The 27,402-nt window shown below is 42.2% G+C and overlaps 1 protein-coding gene and 1 long non-coding RNA gene across 18 annotated transcripts in view; one reads left to right on the top strand and one right to left on the bottom strand.

Moving 5' to 3' along the window:
• The window catches only part of Ppp2r2b (protein phosphatase 2 regulatory subunit Bbeta), a 455,995-nt gene that overhangs the window by 420,759 nt on the left and 7,834 nt on the right, over nt 1-27,402 (top strand). For all 14 annotated transcript variants that reach the window (XM_004854352.4, XM_087180445.1, XM_004854353.4 and 11 more), the window contains one exon: nt 24,463-24,632. In XM_004854352.4, coding sequence (XP_004854409.1) covers nt 24,463-24,632 — 170 coding nt within the window. The remainder of the gene's footprint in view (nt 1-24,462; nt 24,633-27,402) is intronic.
• LOC110351102 (uncharacterized) overlaps nt 8,753-27,402 on the bottom strand; it is a 110,612-nt gene continuing 91,962 nt past the window's right edge. Inside the window, exons 3-7 of one of the 4 annotated variants that reach the window (XR_015438780.1) lie at nt 18,065-18,197; nt 13,174-13,247; nt 12,988-13,079; nt 12,723-12,853; nt 11,170-12,082 (exon numbers count right to left, since the gene is read on the bottom strand). This is a non-coding gene — a long non-coding RNA (uncharacterized LOC110351102). Of the gene's footprint in view, nt 10,299-11,169; nt 12,854-12,987; nt 13,080-13,173; nt 13,248-18,064; nt 18,198-27,402 lie in introns of those variants that run through there. The other 3 variants (XR_015438779.1, XR_002398155.2, XR_002398153.2) reach the window with 3 other exon arrangements.

Here is a 27,402-nt window from a genome sequence, read left to right on the forward strand (position 1 = left end):
GGACTGAAAATCTGAGATGATTCAGTGAATAGTGTAGTCACTAGAAACAGTCTGAGTTTTCATGAGAACAAGGCAAAGCTTGATGCCTAAACTAATAATCCAAAACAGAAATTCTATTTTCTTCCAAAGATGGGACTGCAGGAGGATGGATCGTTGTGTTTGAACCCTTCCGTATGTCATTTAGTTCTCAGAACAAACCATGGAAGTTAGTATTAGTCCCTCTCATTTACAGGCAAGGCACAGAGAGATGAAACTTCCCCCAAATCATAGCAGGAGCCATGATTCAAACACATGTGTCTGCTTCCATGAGAAGAATTCATTCCTCTCCTGGGTATTTGGCAGGAGAAAGAGCGTGACCTTTCCCCAACATCCAGAAGGATAATTTCATGGATCTCCATTTTGCACAATCCCCATTGGCTAGATCCCCCAATTGCAGCATTAATTCAGCTTTTGCACAAAAAGTGCAAACCATTTCCATTCTTTACCCTCATCTACAAACATAATTGCCAAGCCCTGGTTCTGTTAAGCCACTAGATCCTTTAATGAACCTGCAGCTCATTCCCTAGGTCTCTGATGGAATATGTCCAAAAACATCAACTGAGACTGCAGCTGCCATGAATCTTAAAGCCTCCAAGGTTTGGCACAGCTTCCAAAAGGGGTTCAGTATTGATCTGGGGCATAATTAACAGTGTTTATTTCAGGGGAGCTTGGTTAGGTTAAAAAGACATTGTCCTTTGTTAAAATGCTTTTGCTGATGATAGAATTATAAATACAGACACACACACACTCCCACTCTGGATAAATGCCAAACAGAGCCTTGCTACAAGGAGCAGAATTTACACTCTCACACACTATCTGGAGGTGCTCTACCCTATTCAAGTTTAACAGCATTAACAACAGAGCAGACAAGGCCCAAACCAGAATAAAAATAGAATCCCTTCCCCCTCTTCCATCCTTATTTCCATTTTTGATTGATTTAACTAGTTCCATCAATTAGTCATCCTGGAGACTCCAGTTGAGTGGATTTTCCTAAGATCTAAAAGGCTTATTAATTTTGCAGATGAGTGTCATTCATTAACAGTTGACACTTTCCCAGGTCCTGCCCTGTCCTTCACTTGGAGTCTTGGATGAGAAACCAGTGGAGGCTGAAATGGTATGTGTGCATGGCTACAGCCCTTGAGGATGGGGAAGGATAGCCATGCGGCTATAGGTGACTCTGATTGGGACATCTCAGGGCCAACTTCCTGTCATCATTGTCTGTGACAAGCCATCACTGACAGTGCAGTCCCAGGCACTGGGAAGCATCCTGAACTTAGGACTAACTGGGGGTATTTTCCCCAGGAAGGGCACAGGCCTGACTGGCCTGTTAGAATCTACAGAGGGCTCTGGCAGAGTCAGGATGGGTCTTAAGATACCCCATTCTTCCTGCCAGTGGTGAAATCAGGAAACTGGCCTCTTCTCTGTATCAGTTTCCTATGGCTGCTGTAACAAATACCACAAATTTGATGGCTTAAAAAAAGATGCCTATCATCTTGTAGGATAGACCAAGAGTCTAACATGGGTCTGACTGGCTAAAATCAAACCACCTTAACTTCTGAAGGCTCTAGAAGTATTTTCCAGCTTCTAGAAGCTTCCTCTATTTCCTAGCTCAGAGATCTCCCTCCATCTTCAAAGTCAGTAACAGCAAGATAAGTTCTTCTCACATCACTTCCCTCTGACCTTCCATTCAGCCTCTCTCTTCCACTTTGAAGGACCCTTGGGCTTACTTGAGGCTCACGCAGATAAAATCTCACTTTTAAATCACTTAGCAACCAGGGGCTGGGGATTTAGCTCAGTGGTTCCGCCACCTGCCTCACAAGTGCAAGGACCCAAGTTTGATCCCCAGTACCCAAAAGAAAAATATATATATATCGATTAGGAACCAAATCTCATCCACATCTTAATTTCCCTTTGCCATGTAACATTACATATTCACAGGCTCCAGGAATTGGATGTAGGCATGTTTGGGAAGCCACTATTCTGCCTACCACACCCTCCAAGTTTTATTTGTGGCATCTTCATCCAGAAGACTTCCTAGACCTCCAAGTAGAAGTAAATGCCCCTCTCAGAACACTTAATGGCATATATGAAATTACCTGTTTCCATTTTGGTCTTTCTCACCAAATGACACCTCAGTTATGGCTAGATATGTTTTATAAACCTTCTCAGCACTTAGTACATATACTGAAGATACTAAATAAAAGGCTTCTGGAGGTGAACAACAATAGTCATCCAATTTGATACATTAGCTCCTGGTGCTTCTCTTTACACCAATGAAAAGGCTAACACAAAAGAGTGGTTGACTCAGTTAACTCGTTTTTAATTTTAAAACATATGACTAGGGGCAGAGAGTATAGCTCAGTCCTAGAGTGTATGCTTAGTATGCACAAGATTCTGAGTTCAATCCTTAGCATTGAAGGAGGAGAAGAAAGAGGGGTAAGTGGAGAAGGAGGGACACCAGTGGATGTTACATGATAAAATAATCTACCTGGTTATGTTTTACTTGTACTAATTTAAAATTAAAATACATTCCTAGCCACTACAAGTAGGAAAATGGCAATAGACTATGATTTTAAAAGTTACAACATTTTTCTTTTTTTTTTTTGTATTAAATTCTTGTATTGGTACATTGCAGGTATACAACACAATTACATTTCTCACTGGGAATTGTACCTTTACATAATGCATCTTGGTTCTTATTTTTTCCCCATTCCTAGCCCTCCCTTCAGCCCCTCCACCCTTCCCTATTTACAAAGACTTTATTTCCATTTTTTCCATTTCTCAGCATTTTTCCTTTCCCTTCTTTCCTTTCCCCTGCCCCTCCCACTACCCCTACCCCTTTGGACCTTTTCTTCCTATTTTGCATTATCGATTATTCATTCTAATCATTGGTACATTTTAGGTATACAATATAATGACATTCATCATTGGAAATTTGCACCTTTACATAGTCTCTCTTGGTTCTTATTTTTCACCCTTGCCCAGCCCTCCCTTCAAGCCCTCCATTCCTCCCTATTTACAAAGATTTTGTTCCTATTTTTCCATTTTCTCATATTAATCCCACTCCCTTCTATCCTTTCCCCTAGCCCTCCCACTTCCTTCCCCTTTGCCCCTTTTCTTCCTATTTCACATTACCTATTACACATTTAGTCCTTATTTACACTTTCAGTTTCTCACACCAGAGAAACTATTCGGTATTTACACATGTGTGTCCTATTTATTTCACTTAAGAGTATGGCCTCAATGTGCATCCACTTAGCTATAAATGTCTCTAATTTCTCATTTTTTATGGCTGAGTAGTACTCCATTTTATTAAAAAACCACATTTTCTTTATCCAGTCTCCAGTTGATGGGCATTTGAGCTGTTTCCAAGTTTTAGCTATTACCAACTGTGCTGCTATGAACACGGGCACACATATATCACTGTGGTATGATTCTTTTAATTCTTTGGGGAAGATCCCCAGGAGTGGAATAGCGGGGTCAAATGGGACTTCCAGTCCTAGTTCTTTGAGGTATCTCCATACTGATTTCCACAGTGGTTGCACCAGTCTACACTCCCACCAGCAGTGGAGCAGGGTTCCTCTTTCCCCACAGCCCCACCAGCATTTGTTATTGGTTGATTTCATGATAGCAGCCATTCTTTCTGGAGTGAAGTGGAATCTCAGCATTGTTTTCATTTGCATCTCTCGAATGACCAGTGACGTTGAACATTTTTTCATGTATTTATTTGCTATTTCTACTTCTTTGTCTGAGAAATGTCTGTTCATTTCTGATGCCCATTTTTGGATTGGGTCTTTAAATTTGGGAGGTATGTTCTTTTTAAGTTCTTTATAGGTTCGAGATAGTAGACCTTTGTCTGAGGAAGAGCAGGTGAAGATTTTTTCCCACATTGTGGGTTGTCTCTTCACACTGCTGGTGGTTTCTCTTGCTGTGCAGAAGCCTTTTAATAAGAAGAGATCCCATTTGTTGATTGTTTGTGCTAGTTCACGGGCAACTGAGGTTTTGTTCATAAAATCTTTTCCTACACCGGTGTCTTCAAGGGTTCTACCTAACCTCTGTTCCAACTGGTTCAGAGTTTCTATTTTAATATTTAGATCTTTAATCCATTTTGATTTTAGGTTAGTGCATGGTGAGAGATACAGGTCTAGTTTTAATCTTTGGCAAGTTGAAGCCCAATTTTTCCAGCACCATTTATTAAAGAGGCTATCTTTCCTCCAGTGAGGGTGTTTGGCTCCTTTGTCGAAGATGAGATGGCTGAGTGTGTCTGGCATTGTTTCTGCATCTTCTAATCTGTTCCACTGTTCCTCAGGTCTGTTTCTTTGCCAGTACCATGCTGTTTTTATCACAGTAGCTTTGTAGTAGAGTTGCAGGTTGGGGATTGTGATACCCCCTGCCATGTCTCTGTTACCTAGAATTGCTTTTGCTATTCTGGGTCTCTTCTTGTTCCAAATGAATTTTTGGATTGTTTTCTCAAGGTCTATGAAGTATGCTGCTGGGATCTCAATTGGGATTGCATTAAATCTATATAGCAGTTTTGGAAGTATGGCCATTTTCACTATATTAATCCTTCCTACCCAGGAGCAGGGGATGTCTGTCCATTTTCTGATATCATCTTCAATCTCTCTTTTCAGAATGCCATAGTTTTCAGAGAAGAGGTCTTTGATTTCTTTCGTTAGGATGATTCCTAGGTATTTCAGTTTTTTGGATGCTATTGTGAAAGGAATTATTTGCCCTATTTCTCTCTCAGTGAGTCTGTCATTGGTGTAGAGGAAAGCTATTGATTTTTGTGTGTTGACCTTGTAACCAGCTACTTGACTGAATTTGGTTATTAAGTCTAGAAGACTTGGTGGAGTTCTTGGGGTCTTCTATATAGAGTATCATGTCATCTGCAAATAATGACAATTTGACTTCTTCATTACCTATCTTTATTCCTTTTATTTCTTTCTCTTGTCTAATTGCTGTGGCTAATGTTTCCAGAACTATATTGAACAAGAGTGGTGATAGTGGACATCCTTGTCTTGTTCCTGATTTTAGTGTGAAGGATTTCAGTTTTTGACCATTTAGCATGATATTGGCTGTTGGTTTTTCATAGATGGCTTCTATCAGTTTGAGGTAGAGACCATCTATTCCAATTTTTTGTAGGTTTTTTATCATAAATGCATGTTGGATTTTGTTAAATGCTTTTTCTGCGTCTCTGGAGATAATCATAAGGTTTTTGTCCTTGGCTCTATTGATATAGTGTATTACATTGATTGATTTTCATATATTGAACCATCCCTGCATCCCTGGGATGAATCCCACTTGATCAGGGTGTATGATCTTCTTGATGATCTTCTGCATTCTGTTTGCCATTATCTTATTAAGGACTTTTGCATCTATGTTCATTAGTGAGATTGGCCTATAGTTCTCTTTTTCAGTTGGGTCTTTCTCTGCTTTGGGGATCAAGATGATGCTTGCTTCCAGGAATGAATTTGGGAGTATTGCTTCCCTTTCAATTTCATTGAAGAGTTTAAACAGTAGTGGCAGCAGTTCCTCTCTAAATGTCTTGTAGAATTCAGCAGTGAAGCCATCAGGGCCCGGGCTTTTCTTAGTTGATAAGTTTTTAATTACATTTTCAATTTCATTGGTTGATATTGGGTTGTTCAGAATTTTTAGGTCTTCTTCGTTCAACTTTGGTAATTCATATGTGTCTAAGAATCTGTCCATTTCTTCTGTGTTGTCCATCTTATTGGCATATAGGTTCTGGAAGTAGGTATTGATGATCCTCTGGATTTCTGCTGGGTCTGTTGTCATTTCACCCTTTTCATTCCTAATTGCATGGATTTGGGCCTTTTCTTTCCTTTTTCTGACAAGGTTGGCTAAGGGTTTGTCAATTTTGTTGACTCTTTCAAAGAACCAACTCTTGGCTTCATTGATTTTTTGTATCATTCTCTTAGTCTCCATTGCATTGATTTCTCCTCTGATCTTTATCATTTCCTCCCTTGTATGAGCTTTGAGGTTGTCCTGCTCTTCTTTTTCTAGAAGGTTGAGGTTCAGCATCAGGTTGTTTAATTGGGTTCGTTCTGTTTTCCTAATATGTGTATTCACTGCTATGAATTTCCCTCATAAGACTGCTTTCATTGTGTCCCATAGATTCCAATATGTTGTATTGTCATTGCCATTTAATTGAAGGAACTGTCTGAGTTCTTCTTTAATTTCCTCTATGACCCATTGGTTATTCAGAAGTGTGTTGTTCAATTTCCACGTGTTTATGAAATTTTTTGAGTTTCTTTTGCTATGGATCTCCAATTTCATCGCCCTATGGTCTGATAATATACAAGGGATAACTTCAATTCCTTTGCACTTACTTAAACATGTTCTATGTGTGAGTATGTGGTCCATTTTTGAGAATGACCCATGTGCAGCTGAGAAGAATGTGTATTCTGATTTTGTGGGGTGAAAGACTCTGTAAACATCTGTTAAGTTCATTTGTTCAAGAGTTCAATTGAGTTCTAGTATTTCAGTACTTATTTTTAGTCTAGTTGATCTATCTATTTGTGACAGTGGGGTGTTGAGGTCCCCACTACAATTGTATTAGTGCATAGATGACTTTTCATCATATCTGTTAGTATTTGTTTTATATAGTTGGGTGCACTAGTGTTTGGTGCATAGATATTTATGATTGTCATCTCTTCCTCTTGCATTCTTCCCTTTACAAGGATGTAGTGTCCTTCTTCATCTCTCTTAATCAGTGTTGGTTTGAAATCTACTTGATCTGCAAAGAGGATAGCTACTCCTGCCTTTTTTCAGGTTCCTGTCACATGGAGTATTGTTTTCCACCCTTTAACTTTCAGTCTGTGAGTTTCCTTTTGAATTAAGCGTGTTTCTTGTATGCAGCATTTTGTTGGATTTTGCTTCTTGATCCATTCTGCCAGTCTATTTCTTTTGATTGGTGAATTGAGACCATTAACATGGATGGTTATAACTGAAACATATTGACTTGTCATTGTCATGACTTTTTCTTTTTGTTGGGTTCTCCCCCTTCACATTTAATTTCTTGTCATGCCAGATGGGTTCATTCTGCTTTGCTTCCTGGGGTTGTGATCCTCAATGTCTGTCCCTAGGATATTGTGTAAAATTCTTTGAAGTGCTGGTTTGGTATTCACGAAGTTCCTAAGGTGCTCTTTGTCATGAAAGTATCTTATTTCTCCATCCATTTTGAAAGATAGTTTTGCAGGGTACATCAATCTGGGTTGGAGGCTGTTTTCTTTTAGGGCTTGGAATATGTCACTCCAAGCTCTTCTTGCCTTGATGGTTTGTGTTGAGAAGTCTGCTGTGATTCTGATAGGCTTTCCTTTGTATGTGATTTGTTTCTTTTCTCTAACTGCTTGTAGAACTTTGTTCTTCTGTTGTGTTTCTGGAATCTTAACAATTATATGCCTATGTGTAGATTTTTTTTGATCAAGGCTATCTGGAGTCCTATATGCCTCACTTATCTGTATGTCAAGCTCTTTTCCCCTGCTTGGGATGTTTTCTGCCATTATTTCTGTGAAGAGATTTTTTATGTCACCTCCACTCTCTCCTGTTTCTTCATTGAGCCCAATCAGTCTTATGTTATTCTTCTTTGCATCATCTAGCAGCTGCTGGATTGATTTCTCATGTTCCCTTATAATTTTGAAGCAATTTTTCTTTTCCTGGTCACTAATTGCAATCTTATCTTCTTTATCTGAAATTCTGTCCTCACATTGGCTCATTCTGCTGTGTAGACTTTCAGTGCAGTTTTTCATGTCCTGGAAATCTATTTGCACCTGTTTTATGGATTCCATTTGTTTCTTATGTTGGGATTCCATCATGTTCCTCAGCTCCTCTCTAGATTTATTAATCATGTCTTGCACTAGGGGCACAATTTCTCCTGTTATCTGAGAAATTATTTCTGATTTCATTTTTTCCAGATCTCCTTTTGCTGCCAGTTCAGTGGGTCCAGGTGGTTGAGTATCAGAGTGTTCCATTTCATTTCCCTTTGGGGTTGCTGTAGGTGATCTGGAAGTCTGGTTTTGAGACTTATTTACGTGTTTTCTCATTTCGACTGGGGCAGGGGGGCTGTTAGCGCCTGCACGGATTACCTCCCCTGAGCTGGGTGAGGTGGGACAGGGGCCAGGAGCAGCGGTAGGGATGGTGACCCAAAAGCCCTTTCCTGTGGGCTGGGAGCAGTGGGAGGGATGGTGGCCTGGAAGCCCCTTCCTCTGGACCAGGAGCAGTGGGATGGTGGCTCAGAAGCCCCTTCCTCTGGGCCAGGAGTGGTGGGAGGCATGGTGGCCTGGAAGCCCCTTCCTCTGGGCCAGGAGCAGCGGGACAGAAGGTGGCCCAAAAGCCCTTTCCTGTGGGCTGGGAGCAGCGGGAGGGATGGTGACCGGGAAGCCCCTTCCTCTGGACCAGAAGCAATGGGACGACGGCTCAGAAGGCCCTACCTCTGGGCCGGGAACAGTGGCACTCAGTACCTTGGTCTGGTGGTCTGGTGTCCTCTGCGTCTTTGTAGTGTGGAACCAGGTGGCTGCTTTTCTGCAGCGGGGTGATTCGGTGTCTTCTGCACGACTCAGGACCTCGGTAGGATGTGCACAGACCTTCCTGTGTGCAGCGGGCTGATTCGGAGTATTCCGCACAACTGGGGACCTTGGTAGGGCATGGGCAGACCTGCCTGTCTGCAGCAGGCTGATTCGGCATGTTCTGTGCCACTCAGGACCTCGGTAGGGCGTGCACAGACCTGCCTGTCTGCAGCGGGCTGATTTGGCATATTCTCAAGTTACAACATTTTTCAAGTGGGAAAAATGGAAGGTAACTTTTGGTACATGCAGGCAATGTAAAGGGAAAAGGAGTCTATGAAATAATGATAATCTGTTATTAATATATTCAAGAGATGTTTATTGCTGCCTAGCACTATTCCAGGCACAAGGAAAATAATGCCTCCAGCCCTTGCAGCACTTTATTCCAGGAGAAAGAATCAAACAACACTCTTGTAAACAGAGTGAGATTTGGTGCAAAGCGTTTCTGGGAGAGAAGCAGCAGCTCTGGATCTGGACTGTGCTTGGCAAGTCAAGGCAGAAGGATGAATGGCAGGGCCAGTGATAACATTTTGAGGAGCAGTAAGAGTGCAGGCTGCTGACCCAGATCACTTGAGAAGCCACACCAGAGCCATCCCCTGCTTGACCTGGGCCAGTCACATCGCATTCTGTGCGTAGAAGTTGGGAGTGGGGCAGTGTGGTAGCCCTGTAGGCAACGGTAAGGAGTTTAGATATTATTATAACAGGAAAGGGAAATCCAGGGAGTTTTGTGTAAAGGGGGAGGTGATTATACATTAAATATACCACCCTGAGACCATTTAAGAGTGAAGCATCAAGAGGAAAGTGGATGCCTGGAGAAGAGTGGGGAAGTTCTTGAAATGTCCATCCAGGCAAGGACTAAGATGCTGACAATAGAAGTGGTCAGATTGGATAGATCTGGGCCTTGATTTGAGGGCAACATTAACAGGACCTTGTTTAAAATCTAGATGTGGATGGTGAGGTAAAGAATCAAGCATTCATCCCAGCTTTGTGGCCTACGTACATGCCTAGGTGAATGGGGACGTTAACTGGGTTGACAAAGACTAAGGAAGGGTCGGTTTGAAAAGGAAATTCACAAATTCTGTGGACTCTTAAGATTCATGCAAAAAAAAAAAGCATAAAGCAATCACATTGATACCTTTTGCTGTTTAGCCCTTTACTGTTGACACAGCCCTTTCTTATCCATTTATCCTCATTGATCCTCATGAAAGCTCTGAGTTCATAATATTTTTTCCTTTTTAAGAGCCAAAGAAATCAAAACCCAGAAAAGACTGCCTAAAACACTGACAATGATTGGGTTTATTTCTTACTTTATATAATGAATTCAACCACCCTCGGTATGTGCAAGGCACTGAAAGATAGAGGAGGGAAGGGGGAATCTCCTTTGTGTGAAATTGACCTATGTTTAAGTATATCGGCTAATTCGAGACCCCTGTGTGGTTCACATAATTCTATTTTGACAGCTCAGTGGGTGGCATCAATAAGTCCATTGTGAGATTTGCTGTCCACTCAAGCAGCTTGCAGCCCCATCAGTGCAAGTGCCGTTATCCGCTGACTTACTCGGAGCACCTGCTGGCTTCCGTGGTCACCACTCACAGACCAGACATAGCAGAAGGCAGTGGAATGCTCATCCCCACAAAGCTCATAATGATAGTTGCTCTTATCTTCTCTTCCATCTTTAACCTAAAAATAAAGCTTTCAATAGGATTTGTCTCGTATATGGGCATCCTCAATCCTGGGGTCAACTAGTACATCCTGAAATTTTGATGTCATTTGAAAATCTTAATGCAATGAAGTTGACATTGAAGAGTTCTATGTGATAAAAAAATGGATTGTCAATCTTAGGAGTGGGTCAGTAAATGTCAACAAAGTATTGTGCTGAGCACAATGAAACAGAAAGATAGTTACTGCCTTTGTGTACTTATCATGGGGGATAAGAAGATGTGAAATGACAAAATGTTTCTAATATTAAGTTCATTTTAAATTGAATGTGAAATTCAGATTCCAAGGAAATGCTGACTAAAACGCATTTAGGCTGAATATATTTCAAACAGTTGAAATGAACAGTGATACCAAAAGTCCTTATCTTCAGCATATCCTGTGTGTTTCCAAAAGTTCTCATGCACAACATTTTTTCAGTCTCTGTTTATTAAGAATCTTCTGTACTCATGTCTTTGTAGGACCACAAAATTACAAAGTGGTATGAATTCAGTGCATAGTTGTTTGCCCTACGGAAGTTATTAATAATAGAGTGCATGAGACAGTATCTGGCATATCATGAACATTAAACCATACTTACTGAGTCTACAAATGAATGAAGTAAGATACAGCATCATATAAAATTCATGTATGTCTCAGGATATAATAGCACTATGATTCTTAAACCAAGAATGTAAAATGAAGGCATTGAGTATAAGCTTTTCCCAACTCCCAGGAAAATCAGGCTAAAAGTCAGAATAATCTCGATTTTAAATTTTTCTCCTAGAAATTTTCCTCAAACTTGTATGATCTAGATAACAAACTGTACAAAATAGTATATCATTTAATACTGAATTTTATTTAATAAGTTACTTTAAGGATAATATCACCATGTTTTGTGGTGCTCTTTTGATGCTTTTGTGTCTTGGCCAGAACTCAAGAACTTCATTCCAGCAATTCAGAGCAGGAAGTGATAGCCTCAAATCAACTGGACAGAGAGGATATCAAGGGGGTGGGGTGGGGAGTTAGAGAGAGGAAGCAATAAAGAAGAACCTGAGCCCCTAGAGAACTTCAAATCCCACTGAACAACTCTTGGCCAGTAGGTGGCTTTCAGAGAGTAAGTACTCTGCTGAAATTCATGAAGGTAAATTACAAAGGCCAGCTAGAGGTATTTGTGAGATAATCGTGGTTTGGAAACTTGGTTTTAATGAGGCTGGAGAGAGAGGACATATACCATCGTGGTGAATGCCTGTTCGGTGGGGGGGGGGGGGGGGAGGCGTCAAACAAACCCAGGTGAATAATGTGAACTTAACTTCTACGTAACCTCTGTAAGTCTAATTGCCTATAAAATGAGGACAATAATGGAGCCTGAATTAGTGGCTGCTTGTGAAGATTCAGTGAGATGATTCCTGGCCCACTGTAAGCATTCAGTATTTATTACTATGTTGTTATCATAACAATCCATCAGCTCAGAGTCAAAGATGAGAAAAATCGAGGCTCAGAGAGCAAGTAACTTATACAGCATCAAAGTCTAGTAAGAGGTAGAGGCTAGATTCAAACCCATGGTCAAATGTTGTTCATAGTTAATTCCCATAAGCGTGCCCCGTCTTTGCCTCTCTAGGTCTGAGGAAGAGGCAACCAGGTGAGCCAGGTACCTAGGTAAGGCAGGGAGAGCACAGACAGCACAAGCATCTCCCTGGAAGAGTGTGACTTTCAGGAACTCCACAAACCACGGATCCATGTGTCTCCAGAGCTTGCTGAGGCCGGGCCTGGGGCATTGAAGGAAGTATGTTAGCAGCAGTGCAGACTGGAGAGCTGCTGGCTCTCTGCAGCCAAACACAAAATGAGAAAGGGTGACAGAGACTGTCCGTCCTTCCCCATGGCCAAAGTCATTGAGCAAAAGAGCTTGTTAAGGAACAAGACCTTTGTTTTCTGCAGGGGCTGTAAAATGTGTCCTCTCTCTGCACCAGAACACAGCCATCATGAAGGGGAAGGTGAGCCCATGATGGTGGCATGTCTGGAGCCAGCAGGAGTGCCACACAGGTAGGGGGTCAACAGGGCTGTTGTCCATGTTGCTCCCGGTGCCTTAGCTCCACAAAGAGACAGCCCCACCCTGGCTAATTCTCTGTAGTCAGTGAGAGCAGAGATGATAAAGCCCATGTCAGAGATCTAAGACTTGGATTGGTCCAAGTTTATTTTCCTGGGGCCATACCCTCAGAGATATGGGGTTCCCAACATCTGTCCTGAGTACCAGATTGAAGGGGTTACCCTTTCTAATCAGAGGAGGAGCAATGATGTTCTACAAGAGACAGGAGTAGGCTGGAAAGCCAAAGCTCAGTTCACATCCTCCCTCTGCCTCTTAGCCTATGGCCTAAGGCAAATGACTGCAGAAAGAGTTTAGCTCAGCACCAGGAGGAGAAGAAGCCATCACTCCATGTACTCTGACACATGTTCTTCCTCTGTGCCACTCCAGGATCCCTCAAGATACAGGTCTGACTTCCAGTGCACTAGGAGCAATGTGTTCCTGTAGAAAACCAGTGCTGGGGACAGAGACACATAACACAGGAGCCAGGAGAAGACACTGGAGCAGTGCCCAGCCCACACCAGGGTCCCTCCCCACACAGTGCTCAGCCCATGTGGAGAAGGACCAGCCCACTCAGCATGAACTGCTCACCTTGCCCTGCGAGGAGATTGCTGTTAGCAGGGAGCTGCTCCTGTCTCCCCCTGTGTGTGTCTGGCTCTGGTAGCAGTGATTATGTGTACAGCCTGGGAAACAGGGACAGCTTGGAGTGCAGCCCTAGCCTCTGTGGTGCCATGACAACCAGCTTCCCGGCAATCACCCCTAATAACGGCCACTCACTCGAAGTCTCTTCCACCTGGGCAGAGGCTCCCCCGGGAGCTCTGGCTTCTCTAGGAGCAGCTGTACAAAGCTCCCTGTTGGGAACAAATTATCAAAGACAGAGGGGAGGAGGGAGTGTGGAAGACAGAGAGCACTGTCTCAGGGAGAGGAGAGAAAGCAGGAGGCCCTGAGTCCCTAACCTGTGTGCTGGGGCCCAGGGATCTGGGGCCACTGCCATCACGTTCCTGGAGCCCACTGCCCAGGGAACATGTATTTCTATCAGACCCACAGAGACCTTGGCCACTCACCAACCTTGCAGAGAGGGAGAGAACAGAGCAAAGGACTATATAAGAGCGCTTGTAAAGCCAGGCCCCGCTGTCACCAGGTTTTTTCATTAGGCTCCTATGGAGACGCCCACTGCCAGCTCCTCATCCTGTCTGTGCTGGAGCTGCCTCCCTTCACCGCTGCCTGCTGGAGAGAATGTGTCAGAGAACTCCTTCCCTCAGAACTCTCCAGAACAGCAGCGCTCAAGCACTGACTCTGCTTGGCTAATAAACGATTTTTCTTTACCAAAGGAGGATAAACAGACTTATAATGAAAGAACTTGCTGTGGATGTTACCCAAAGCCAGCCTCTTGATTGACAGGCTGATGATAAGCAAACACAGGTTCTTGCTTCCCTTCTCTGTAGATCATGAGTCCCAGCTGAGGCTCCTTGGTGAGGAAGCTCTAACCCTGGAGATAATGAACCCTCATGATGTGAGCAGTGAGGGACCATGAGGACCTTTGGGTCCCAGACTCTCCAAGACAGCTATAAAATGAAGATCGTTCTCCCTCTGTATGGTCCTGTCAGGTACTATTGCTATCACTGGTGTTATTTCTCTATCAAGCCCATTTTCTGACTGGGAATTTCTTTGCTCCGTGTAAATCTGGAACAGATGCAGATTTTTTAAAATAATAGATTTGAAGCGTGGCCAGGTTTACTAGTCAAGGAAAGAATGGGTACAGGGGGCCATGTGGTTTTTTCTGGAAGCAGCAGTGAGCCCTATAAGGTTGGATGGGAGTCAGAGAAACAGGAGGGCAGGGCCAGATAGGGAAGTATGGACTGAATCCTGGCATCTCCAAACACTCCATAAACTTCCATCATCATCATTCAGAGTATCAGTTGAAAACTCAAAAAAGTTTAGACTTTACAAATGACACAGTATAGCTATGCTGGAGCCACATTCCTGCCTGGCAGCATGCAGTCTAGAGCTGAGGAGAAATGGGAATTGTCCCTGTACAGAGCATGGACACTTGTTTGCCATAGTCCCACCATTCCTTGTGGGCTACCTGTGCATGCTCTGCCCTTTTCCCTCCCTGCCTGGTCCTAGAAGCAGGGCTTCTCTGGCCTAGAAGCAGACAATGAGTGAGCCAGGCAAACCTGGTGGAGTGTGGGAGCAGAAGAGAAGTGTGCAGGGATATTGGCATGCTGACCTAGGGCCTGCTAGGAGGGCACTGGGTACCAGGCAAGGCAGCTGGGTCTGTGGCTGTTGGCAGTGGGGAGTGCTCAGGAAGATTCACCCAGGATGTGGCATGGCAGCATGCAGTTTCACATTCTGCTGCAATGCCCTGATTGCCTCAGAGTGCTTGGGCTGCTACATCTGCAGCAGCTGTGCTCTGCTCTCCCTGAACTGGGTCAGCAGACATGGGCACAGCAGCAGCAGGCATGATGGAGCAGAGGGTTGCTGAGCTGAGATGGCTCACCAGATCCCTTGGAAGCAGCGGCCCTATCACAGCCCTTGCCCGGAAGCAGCCTGTTCTGGTCAGCTTCCTATGGCCAGCTGTGGAGAGACAGCTGCTGAAAGGGAATGGACTCTTAGGGGACTCACAAGAGAGGCAGCTGGCACTAGGACCTAGAGAAATTGAAGCAACTTTGCAGAGTTGAGGGAGACCTCATCAACTCTGCCCCTTCCCTTTGTTGATGATATGGAGGGAGAGGGGATTGTGGTTTTTAATCTTTATGACAAATTACCACAGATATGATGGACTCAGTGACCTAAAAATGCATGCTTATTATCTTAGAGTTCTGGAAACCAGAAGTCTGGCATGGGTCTTGTGACACCAGAGCCAGGGTAAAAGCAATGTGGTGTTCCTTTTTAGAAGTCCTACAGGAGAGTCTGTTGACTCAGCTTTTCCAGCTTCTAGAGGATGTCTGCATCCCATGGCTCATGGCCCCCTACCATCTCCAAAAGTAGCAATGGCTGCTCTTGTCATTGCAGCGGGGCCACCCAGGTAATCTAACATCATCTCCTCATCTTACACTCAACTGATTAAGAACTTTAATTCCCCCCTCCCACGCAATACAAAATATTCACAAGTTTAGGGATTAGGGTTTGGATATCTTAGGGGAAGTCAAAAGGGAAAATGAGCAACTTTCCTTCCTATGAGAATTGAGAGGGTCCCCCAGCCAAGATGGAGTAGGTTCACTCTGTTGAAGGTATACAGGGTGACCTTATCTTTCTTGCTTACTCTTACGACTTCAGCATGTATCAAAGTAGCTTATGCCCATCAAGTGCACAGTATTTATTGGCTAAAGAGTGTTAGGCACTAGCACTGTGCTTGGTAGCTTCTGACATATGCCAGGCATTGTGCTAGATGTCTTATCTTTAATTTTATTCTCATGGCCATGTCACATGGTTATTGCAATCTACATTTTAAAGACAATGAAGCTGAATCTCAGGAAGTAAGAGATAGTCACTCCAGCCTGTAAATGATGGAGCATGAGCCTTGGGCCAAAAAAATCGGACACCAAAGTCCATTACCTTTTCCTGAACAGCCTGAGATATACCTGAGCAAAGCATTTTGTAGTTTGTTAACCAATGTTCTCATCCGCCTGTGATAATTCCTCTGTGCTCCCAGTCTTAGGGTCCCACTGTTCCCCAAAGTGCATGTTATTATCTCAGGCTGATTTCCCTTCTATCCTAGGATGTACCCCAAATACCATCATCAGGGGTCAGCAAACTATGATCTCCAGCCAAACCTATGATCTGTCCCCTGCTTTTGAATGAATGGCTCTAGTGAAGAACAGTGTTTTTACATCTGTAAGTGGTTGAAAAAAAAATCAAAAGAATATTATTTTGTGACATATAAAAATTGTATAAAATTAAAATTTTAGTGTCTGAAAGCTAAACCTAGTACCCATCCATTTACTTATATCTATGCCATTTTCATGCAACAAAGACAGCTAAATTGTTGCCAAAGTGATCAAATGGCTTTCAGAGTCTAAAATGTTTACTAACCTCTGATGTGGCCAGTGATTATTGAGGGCTTAAGGCTCAACTCCTCCCCTGACCCCTGAGTTCTGGAACTGAACCCAGGCCTTGTACATACTAAACAAGTGCTCTACCACTGGGTACCTCATCCCTTTTCATTTTCATTTCTAGATTTACTATTCCTTCTCCATCATTCTCAAAGCATCACATTGCTACATGGTTCACTGCCAAGCAGTTGTTTGTGGCATTAATGAAGGGTACAAGAAAAGCAAACTGCAAGGATTAGGTGACTGGGCTTTATTGTTTCCCAATTCCATGTCCTCCATCTGGGTCTTATATGATCTAAACTCCCAGTCTCCAGCTCATGTCTGGAGACTTTGCCACTGGGCCCCTGGTAGTACAGTAGCCACTAATTAAATCTTAAGCCCCTTCTCTCACCGTCCTTCACTGGATAAAGGCCAGCATTGTCAGTTGAAGGGAGTTCTTACCCTCCTTGGGAAAATTGTTAGCCGTTTCTCTCATTGGGCAAAATTATTAGATATGTCTTCTGTATAGTAAAAATTACTGGCTGCATCTCAATCGGCAAGCCTTTTCTCTCCAGGGGCAAAACTGTTGCCTGTATATCTCTGAAGGAAAATTGCCATCTGCCTCACTCTGTAGGAAAATTGCCAGTTGTATCCCCATTATGGGGAAATTGTCAACCCTGTCTCCAAACAGAAAGGCATGCCAGCTGTGCGTCTCCGTAGCAGAGATGTCAGCAGAAGTGAGCAATTTAAAACCCCATGCACGATTCTGAGTTCGTTCCTGTTTGCATCATGAACAGACTTTCACATCCCCCTGGCTTGTTTCCTGTGCTCTCCCTCTCATCTGCCCAAGTCATTGAAACCAGGGTGGTGATGACATTGAAGTGAGCACTACTTATGCCAAGGAGGGTAATCTCTCAAGTGACAGTCTCAAGACAACCTACTGTGTGTCTGTGTTAGAGCCCAGTCAGAAACAAGACTCGATGTAACAACTGGTAGCTCTTAGGATCTGGCACAGATGGAAAAACACTTTAGGCTTTGAATTCTCTTCATACCAGGCTTGCCTTAAGCAGCGCATATTTCTGCAGTACTGATACCTTCCCTATTGTTCCGGACACATGCACTTTGCTAATTGCTGACGTGAAAGCACTCATCTGTCCTCACAGCCACCCTAGAGAGCAGGTACTACTATTATCTCTATTTTACACATCAGTAAAATGAAGTTTGGAAGGAGTAAAGCCATTTGTTCATGGCTGTATCATTTATTAGCAACAGAGCTGGGACTTTAAACCCAGCCCTCTGAGCTTGAACCACTTGCACACTTAGCAACCGTAGCAAATGGAACCCTGTGTGAAGAAGCCATCAAGATCAGCTGCAGTGGCCTTGGGTCCACTCCTGTCCCTCCAACATGAGCAGGAGTCCCTGTGCAGTGTCCAGGGTGGGGTCCCAAGGAAAGGGCCACTCTAGGACCAGTCTGTACCTGTGATTTACCTCACATCTCTCCTTTCATCGCCAGAGCCCATGACAGCTCACTGCATGCTTTCTGCTTTTGTCCCGGTTGTAACAAATGTAGTTTTAGCTTTAGGTTTCTCTAAAGTTAGTTTTCTTCTTAACCCTTCCTCAACCCTCTCTCTTACCTGTGAATTCAAAGCTCTCTCCAGATTCTGAGACCATGATCATTGTTCTAGTCATCTGCACCTTCTCAGAGGCTCACAGGAGGTGGAGTCACATCTGTAAGTGTTGTAACACATGACAGTCTGCACAAGGCACCTGCAGAATTTAAAAAGAAATATCAGTTGCTTTTGACTAAAGCATTAAAACCCAAAGTATATTCAAAGGAACTTTGTGCTATAGAAACACAGGCTGTAAGTGATTTTCAAATAAAAATAAAATGGAGTGGAAAGAAAGATATGATCAAATAAAATTTTGAAGTGGGATTAAAGCAGAGATTCCCAACCAGGGGGAGTCAAGCCCCCCAAGGGACATTTAACAATATCTGGAATCATTTTTTTGTTGCTACAGCCAGGCAGATGAGGAGGAGGAGGAATGAGACAGTTAGGGTAGAAGCCAAGTGTGTTCCTTAAAATACTGTAATGCTCTCAACAATGGGCTAACTACATCATCAACTCCCAAAACGTGGGACAGGAGGGCTTCCCAACTCATTTGGCCTCAGAATCTAGAGTACTTGACATATCATGGGTTGAGCATCCTGAAGCCACTTTTGAAAGGCTTTCCTAGAGTAACAGAAATCAGGAGATGGAACAGGAAAAACTACTGGAATTTCATAGATTTTATCATCTCAAAGCTGGGGTGGAACTGGTCAGTGCTCTGACTTCACAGTACAGATAAGGAAGCAGACCCAGAGAGGTGATAACAGCCGTGTGGCTCAGAGGAGGGACAGAAGGACAGAGCTAAAGAACATAGGCTGGAATCAGACTGGGTTCAAATCCTGACTCTGTTTTTACCACCTGTTAGTTATACCTGGATTGGTTGATGAGACTAATTCATGGAAAAGAGAAAGTAGTAACACCCGTCAGTGTTGAATGAATCAATACCAAACGCCACACAAGAGTCAGATAGGTATTAAGAGCCAGCTAGTTTGTGCCCAGCCTGAATTCCAATCTAGCACCCCATGATGGGCATAGGAAGGGGTGAGGTGGAACAGAGGCACAGAAGAGAGCATACACCAAGTACATCTAGGACATGAGGTATTCCACTCTGACTTGACTGTCTGAACAGAGAGCATCAGTATTGACAGAGCAAGGAAATGCCCAGTAATAAAGGCAGTGTAACAGGTAGCCAGGCAAAGGCAAAAGCTCATCTTTATGACTGGCTAGCTGTGTGATGCTGGAAAACTTATTCAACCTTGCTGTTCTTTCTTTTTGTTTGGTACCAGGGATCGAACTCAGGACCTCCCGCTTTCGAGGCAGGTGGCAGAACCACTGAGCTAAATCCCCACCCTGGTATGCCTTTTTATTTATAAATGACAACAGTGGTAGTAGCCTCATAAAGTTCAGCATTAAATGGTAAAACACATGCAAAGCTTAAGGATCAAGAAATAATAGCAAGTGTCACCGTTACTGTTAACATCTCCAAGCCACACTTTCTGTTGATGGGTGTGACATATCCCTACTCACTAGGCCTGGCTGTCACATTCTTATCAAGACTGCTTTCTCACAGAACAGAGCTTGTCTTCTCTCCCCCCATTTCCTTCCTTTCTTCCTTGATGTCTTTATTTTCTGGAAGCTAGTTGGAAACCATGGAGGTCAGCAAGATCTCTAATGCTAAAACAAGGATCTCCAGGAGAAACGTCCATTCCATCACTCCAGCTCTACACACTGTTGAAGCACATGTTCAGCAAATTTTGAGCATCTCAGATGTTGGAACAGGCTTGAGAAGTAAATTTCATGGAATGCACACTAATGTACCATATATATTCCATTAGCCAGCTTGCCAGCACCTTTATTTCCATCTAATAACAGATAAATTTTACTTATTCAGAGCTCTAGCTACATTTGGGTGTTAACATTTGTGTCCTCCTAACCTGTGAGCTCCTTAAGTGTAGGACTGGATCTGTCTTATTCATTATTGTGTCCTTGGCATTTTGTACAAAGCCTGGCATGCGTCCATCCCACAAATACTTTTTATTTGTATGCTCTAGGTCAGTGATAGCAAACTTTTCAGAGCTTTCGATGATAACAAAGAGCCTGCTGTGGCACGCATGCCATAGGTTTGTCACCACTGCTCTAGATTATACTGTGGTGTGCATGAGTACATGCACACACACAGAAGACCCTTAATTGAAAAATGATTGCTCAGGAAGGTCTTGTGCCTTGTACAAGGCAGACTGCATCATGATTAAGAACAAAGACTCGCTGTGTGTCCCTGGACAGGTTACAAAATCTCTCCGTGCCTTAGTCTCCCATCAATATAAAACAGTGAACCATTGTTCCCACTTTAGAGGCTGTTGCCAGAATTAAATGAGATAAAATGTGCAAATCATAGGGCCTAGAATATTTCAAAGCTTCTCATTAACAGTAATTGTTGACACTATTAAATTCTGATGAAAGAAGGAAAAGAATTCACGCAGTTGACTTTAGGACTTGAATATTCACAAAAGGGTCATAAACTGCAAAGTACTGTGCTGCTAAATTACCCAAATCCTGCCCTTGCCCCCATGCCAATCAGCACTCCACAAGGACTGGAGGGCGGATAGAAGAGTGTCTTCTTTCACTTCACTCCATCTTGAGACTTTACAATGTTGCTACACTGACTTTCTAATATGCCAAATATTTGGGAAGTAGATTCCTATGTATAAAACTGAGAGGCACCATAAATATACACAATTTTGTCAATTTAAAAACAAATTTGAACTAAACACAAAGCCATTTAAAGGGTCTCTTTGTAAATCTACTTTGTCTTTTTAAACAGCCTCAGGCTCTGTACTCCTCAGTCCCATATTCTTAAGGGTTTTGATGAATGAATTATGACTTGCCGACACAGAAGCAGTAAGTTAACAATAAAAGTGGTGACTGGAAGCTATCGAGGACCAGCTATGTGCCACACTATGTGCCAAGCAAGAGGAATCCCATTTGCAGCAGGGAAAACTGAAGCTAGAACAGTAAATAAAATGTGCACAGCTGGTCAGTGCTTGGGACAGAGCTGACTCCAGAGCACAGCGAGCCACACCTCCCTCCTCCCTCCTCCCTGCCTCCTATGTCTCTCCAGGTGGAGGCCACTAAGAGGCTACCGAGCCTTGGGAGCATCTCCTGTTCACCACTAAGATGTTTTACTTGGAGGTTCCTAGTCTTCAGGACTATTGCTGAGCTGAAACTGAGGTGAAAATTTTCTTTCCTAGGTTCTCAGCTACAAAGACCAAATCAGAAGCCAGAGGCCTTCACTAATGCTTGGCTAAATCCCAGGAAATTAGGGCAAAGACTAAAGACTGGGGCAGAGACCCTAATAAATACTGCTTTTTGTCTCAATGAGTTGTTTGATTGATCAGGGGTTTGTTTTGCTCTCTTGAGTGGTTCTGTGAAAATTATCATTGCTTTGGCTTATGGGCTTTTTAAAACTTAATTTTACTGGTACATTTTAGGTATACAATGTAATGACATTCATCATTGGAAATTCATACCTTTACATAATGTATCTTGGTTCTTATTTATCCCCCTTCCCCTGCCCTCCCTTCAACCCCTCCATCCCTCCCTATGTACAAAGACTTTGTTTCCATTTTTTCATTTCCTCATATTAATTCCATTCCCTTCTTTCCTTTCCCATACCCCTCCCACTTCCCCTTCCCTTTTTGACCTTTTCTTCCTATTTCACATTATCTATTATGCCTTTTGATCCTTATTTACACTTTCAGTTTCTCACACCAGAGAAACTATTTGGTATTTACCCGTCTGTCCTATTTATTTCACTTGAGTATCACCTCAATGTGCATCCATTTAGCTATAAATGTCTCTAATTTCTTATTCTTTATGGCTGAGTAGTACTCCATTTTATTTTTTAAAAACACATTTTCTTTATCCAGTCTCCAGTTGATGGACAATTGGGCTGTTTCCAAGTTTTAGCTATTACAAACTGTACTGCTCTGAACATGGGTGCACATATATCGCTGTGATTTGATTCCTTTAATTCTTTGGGGAAGATACCCAGCAGAGGAATAGCTCAGTCAAACGGGCCTTCCAATCCTAGTTCTTTGAGGTATCTCCATTCTAATTTCCACAGAGGTTGCACCAGTCTACACTCTTACCAGCAGTGGAGTAGGGTTCCTTGTTCCCCACAGCCCCGCCAGCATTTGTTATTGGTTGATTTCATGATAGCAGCCATTCTTTCTGGGGTGAGGTGGAATCTCAGCATTGTTTTCATTTGCATCTCTTGAATGACCCACAATGAACATTTTTTCATATGTTCATTTGCTATTTCTACTTCTTTGTCTGAGAAATGTCTGTTCATTTCAGATGCTCATTTTTGGATTGGGTCTTTAAATTTGGGAGGTCTGATTTTTTTGAGTTCTTTATATATTCTAGATAGTAGACCTTTGAAGAATAGCTGGTAAAAAATTTTTCCCACACTGTGGGTTGTCTCTTCACACTGTTGGCAGTGTCTCTTGCTGTGCAGAAGGTTTTTAATAAGAAAAGATCCCACTTGTTAATTGTTTGTGCTTCTTCATGGGGAACTGAGGTTTTGTTCATGAAATCTTTTCCTATGCCAGTATCTTCAAGAGTTCTACCTAACCTCTCTTCCAGCTGATTTAGTGTTTCTGTTTTAATATTTAGATCTTTACTCCATGCTTCGGCTTAGGGTTTAATTCAGCATGACTTAAAGGGAACTTACAGTTAGGCTTTCAATGAGGTGTTGATTACTGAAAATGCATGTATCAGGTTCCAAGAAAATCCTGGAGTCTGAGTTAACTCAGCAGCCTACAGGCCAACTTTTGGTTCAGCCTAAAATTATGATATAAACCTTTATTAGGTTGAACCATATGCAATTGCCATTTTTATAGGTCAAAAATAATTGAATATCAGCAAATGCATGTGTTCCAACCAAATACATGCTAAGACTCCAGAAGGCAAAGAACTCATTAATTTTTCTGGCTTTGGTTCCAATCAAGCAACAAATGTTTATGGAACATTTGTGTATAAGATTCTCTGTACAAAGATAAGTAAAACCAAAGTCCTGCCCTCAAAAATTGTTAAATAATCATGTGAGAAATGATAAGGGAGTACCTGTACCTAAGCTAATTCTAAATAAATGCCCAGACCACGTATGCTAGGGTTTCAAAGAAAAGAGAAGTGGGATAAAATATATGTAGTAGATGAGGTATGGAAATTGAGGAGAACTTAGAGCCATGAGGAAAGAATAATCAGACAGTGGACCAAAATGGGAACTGTCAAGAGATGTTCTGTACACCTAACCGAAAAGTTAGGTGTGGTTTGTGATGGGCTTCCACACCACCCTGAGGAGCCATACCCTTGGTCCTAAGTGGACATCTAGAGCTAAAGACAAAGATAGTGAGAGCCTGGAAATCTTGTGGAAGTGGGCAATTTCCACAAAAGACACTATAGCCACATTTAACCATAAGGGCATCTGAGGTGCAGAGAAGTACCTTGGCCAAGGTCACACAAGTAAATGCCAATCTGACCTTAGACCCAAGTAGTTGGGCAGCAGAGTTATACATGAAATGCCAATATCCAAGAGAAATGACATAGCCATAAAAAACTGTATATGAATATCCATAGCAGCATTATACATAACACCTAAAAAGTGGACATAACACATGTTCACCAACTGATGAATGAATAAACTGAATATGGTAAATCCATGCAATGGAATATTACTTATCCATAAAAAAGAATAAAATACATGGATGCTATTTGAAAATATTATGCTAAATGAAAGAAGTCAGGCACAATTGACCACAATGGCCAGGAATAAATGATCCCATTTATGTGAAATTTCTAGAATAAGAACTAGAGAGTAGATTTCATGTCTGCCTGAGGCTGCATAAGTGGAGAATGTATAGTAACTGCCAATGCTATGGAGGGGTTTTTGGAGGAGGTTGGTGAAAACATTCTGAATTTAAATTGTGGTGACAGCTGCATGAATATGTGGTAATACTAAAAATCACTGAACTGTACAGTTAAAATGAGTATATTTTATTGTATCTCAATAGAGCCATACAAAATATTTAAGCATCTAAGATGACTCCAAGTTTAGGTTTATGCAGTGACACCAGAGACCAGAGGAAATATAAAGCAGAGGTAGGTACATCAATCTGTAGCTTGGAAACAGTCAGTGCCAGTTCTGAGCATGGGCAGGTCCCGTGTGATCCTTCCAAAAGGAAGGATTGTGACACCAGCCACAGCCCTTTCTGCTACCAGGAGCCAATGGTCTCATTAGCAGCTTGCTTACAGTCTGCAGGCACCAGCCAGCCCTACTTCATGATGCTCGACTGGCTGGTGCAAACATAGTAGAACCTGCTGATGAAGATGTGCAGAGTTCATCTTGTTTTGCTTTTGTTTTGCAGTTTTTGAAGAGCCGGAAGATCCAAGCAACAGATCATTTTTCTCTGAAATTATATCTTCGATTTCGGATGTGAAGTTCAGCCACAGTGGGAGGTATATCATGACCAGGGACTATCTGACCGTGAAAGTCTGGGATCTCAACATGGAAAACCGCCCCATTGAGACTTACCAGGTACACAGTGGCACCCATGCTAGGTCCTCCCTTCGTGTGCTTTTAAGAATGCTTCTGCCTGCAAAGGTTTACAATGCAGCAGAATAAAAGGCACCTCATAGTGACATAGTCAATAAAATGGTATGGGCTATGAGTGCCATAGGATTTAAGACAAGGGTATATATACACAGAGAGGCTAGAATTTACCATATACACTGAAAACATGGAATGATAACATAGATCGGGTGAGCAAGACAAGCATGGCCCTGTTCTTATGGAGCTGACCTTCTGAGGAAAAAGCTGGATGATGCACAAGGGCATAAGTGTGCAGTTTTGCAAGGAACGGTATGGTTCTATGGGAACACACAGAGGCTAAGCCCAGTGAGAAAGGTGAAGAAAGGACCCATTAGCCAAGTCTTGATGCCATGACCTAGTCAGAAAAAGCATGTTCTTAAAACAATAACAGAGAAATGGGGTGTATCCTGAAAGTTTATCTTGAATATGGAACCTAAGGGCAGAAAAATGAGCATGGAGATGCAGACTCTGGTAATGTAGGTTATTTTGTCTTTTGGCTGGGTACAAAAAATGGAGACCCATAAAAGGGTTTTATACATAGAAATGACATTGAGTTTCTTTGTTTACTGTGTGCTTCACTTTAACAGTTTGATAAATAGACTAAAGGATAGGAGATGGTGGTGATTTGGGCTGGAATGACCACCTGTGGATACAAGGAGAGAGGTTTGCCTGCCTATTGAATATGGAGGGAAGAGGAATCAAGAACATTGTGAGGCAGATTTGGCCTGAGCATTGGGTAGATGGAATTAGAAATGCTGATAAAGGGAACAATGGAAAAGACATTGTTTTAGAATTGTTTAGTTGAAAGAAGACTAGACTGTGAGGTAGAGAGGATCTAAAGAAGCCAATTCCAGGAAAAGTTAGGATGGAAGCAAAGATTAAGGGGCAGAGATACACTGGTCCTATTTTAAGATCTTACATTAGATAAAAGAAGTGGGGTAGGGAGATTCCAGACAGTGAGATTTGACCTATTTTTTCCCATGAGATATACTTCACCTATCATAATATTCACCTTTACAAAGTGTACAGTGACATGGGTTTCAGTAATTCACAAAACTGTAGAACCATTACCACTATCTACTTTCAGAATATTTTCATCACTAGGATTTTTAAAAGAACATGCTGGTTGTACCAAGGGGATTGAGGGAGCATAGAAAAGACATGAGGAGACAGGAATAATAGTTTTAAAAGTTAGTGCAATGTTCTAGAAAAGAGTGCTGGTGACTTAGATGAGGGTGTTAACAATAGAGGTGGCTAGATTCTGGATATATTTCCATGGTAAAACCATCAGGATCTGAGGACAAATTTGATATGTGATGTAAGAAGTACCAAGGGTCATCCCAAGCTTTTAATCTTGAATAATTAAAATGGAGCTGCCATTTTATTTAGATGAAGAAACAAGAGTTTGGTTTTGGACATGTCAAGCCAATTAAACATAAAGACAGAGATGCAACATGAGTCTGACTATGTCTAGCCTCAAGATATAAATTTGACACTCATGAGTTCATAGAGGCTTTAAAGCCTTAGGACTCAAAGAAGTCCCTGGGCAATGAGACTATTAGACAAGATATTAAGAACTGTTCCCAGTGTTTACACGTTGAGATAAGGAAGATTGTAGGAAAGTGTCCAGTGAGGTACAAGGAAAACTGAGAGGAATGTGTAAGAAGCCAAATGAAAGAAGTGTCTTAAGGTAGAAGAAATCACCCAACTGTCAAACACTGGTGCCCAGCTGAGTGCAAAAGGACTGAGAATTGACTGTTGGATTTAGTAATGTGGAGATTACTGGTAATCTTAATGGAAAAGTAAGTGGAGTATGGTAAATGCTTACCTGATTGGAGTAGATTCCAGAGACCTTAAGGGAGGATGGGACATAGAGGACAGACAGCTCTTTCAACAAATTTTGGTCTGAATGAAAACAGAAATTGAGTAATCACTGAAGGAAGTTATAGCATGTTTGGGGCTGCTAAGAATAAGCCAGTAGAGAGAGACAGCCAATAAAAAGAAAGGGGTCCTTAAGGAAAGCAAGAAGGGATGTAATCCATTGTGTGGGAAGATGGGTCATTCATCTGTCAAGCAAGGAGAGTAGTGTATGTAGCTCCTGATGCAGTAGGTTTATAAATTTTGTGACAGGAACATGAGATACTCTTATCGTTGGTAGTTTCTCAGTAAAATGAGAACCAAGATGAGAGAACTATTATAGTGTTCCTCAAGACTCCACATAAGGTTTATACTATTGATTTAAAGATTAATTTGTAGGGCTGTGTTTCTTCCTAGACACATTTATCTCAACTAGTTAAGTTTTTGTGAAGTGAGTACAACTAAAAGAAAAACAAAAGGCTGTTGGTTAAATATATGTGCTAAGAGAGTGAGAAGTCCAACATTACAATTACAATCTAAGGTAGTTATAAAGTCAAATTAAGAACAGTAGAAAATAGGTTAATGGATTTCAGTAATTGATAGAATCAGAACACTAGAGGGAGTAAACTAAAAAGATAGAAAGTAGCAATAGAGTGAAACTTGCTCAGGAGATACAATTATAGAGATGACAAAGTTATTCCAAGGAAGCAGAGGACAAAAATCCACTGAATATGACGAGACCATGTTAGCTCAGAGACTAGGGTATTTGAGTCACAAGAGTCACAGTGGGAAGGGTGATGGAAGAGAGATGGAGGTAGCAGAGTGGCGTCACTACAGACTCTGAGAACTTTCAGTGACT

Source organism: Heterocephalus glaber, unplaced genomic scaffold (genome assembly GCF_053883595.1).
Source record: "Heterocephalus glaber isolate CG9 unplaced genomic scaffold, H.glaber_assembly_v1.0 deba00001463, whole genome shotgun sequence".
In the NCBI taxonomy this organism is placed as follows: domain Eukaryota; kingdom Metazoa; phylum Chordata; class Mammalia; order Rodentia; family Bathyergidae; genus Heterocephalus; species Heterocephalus glaber.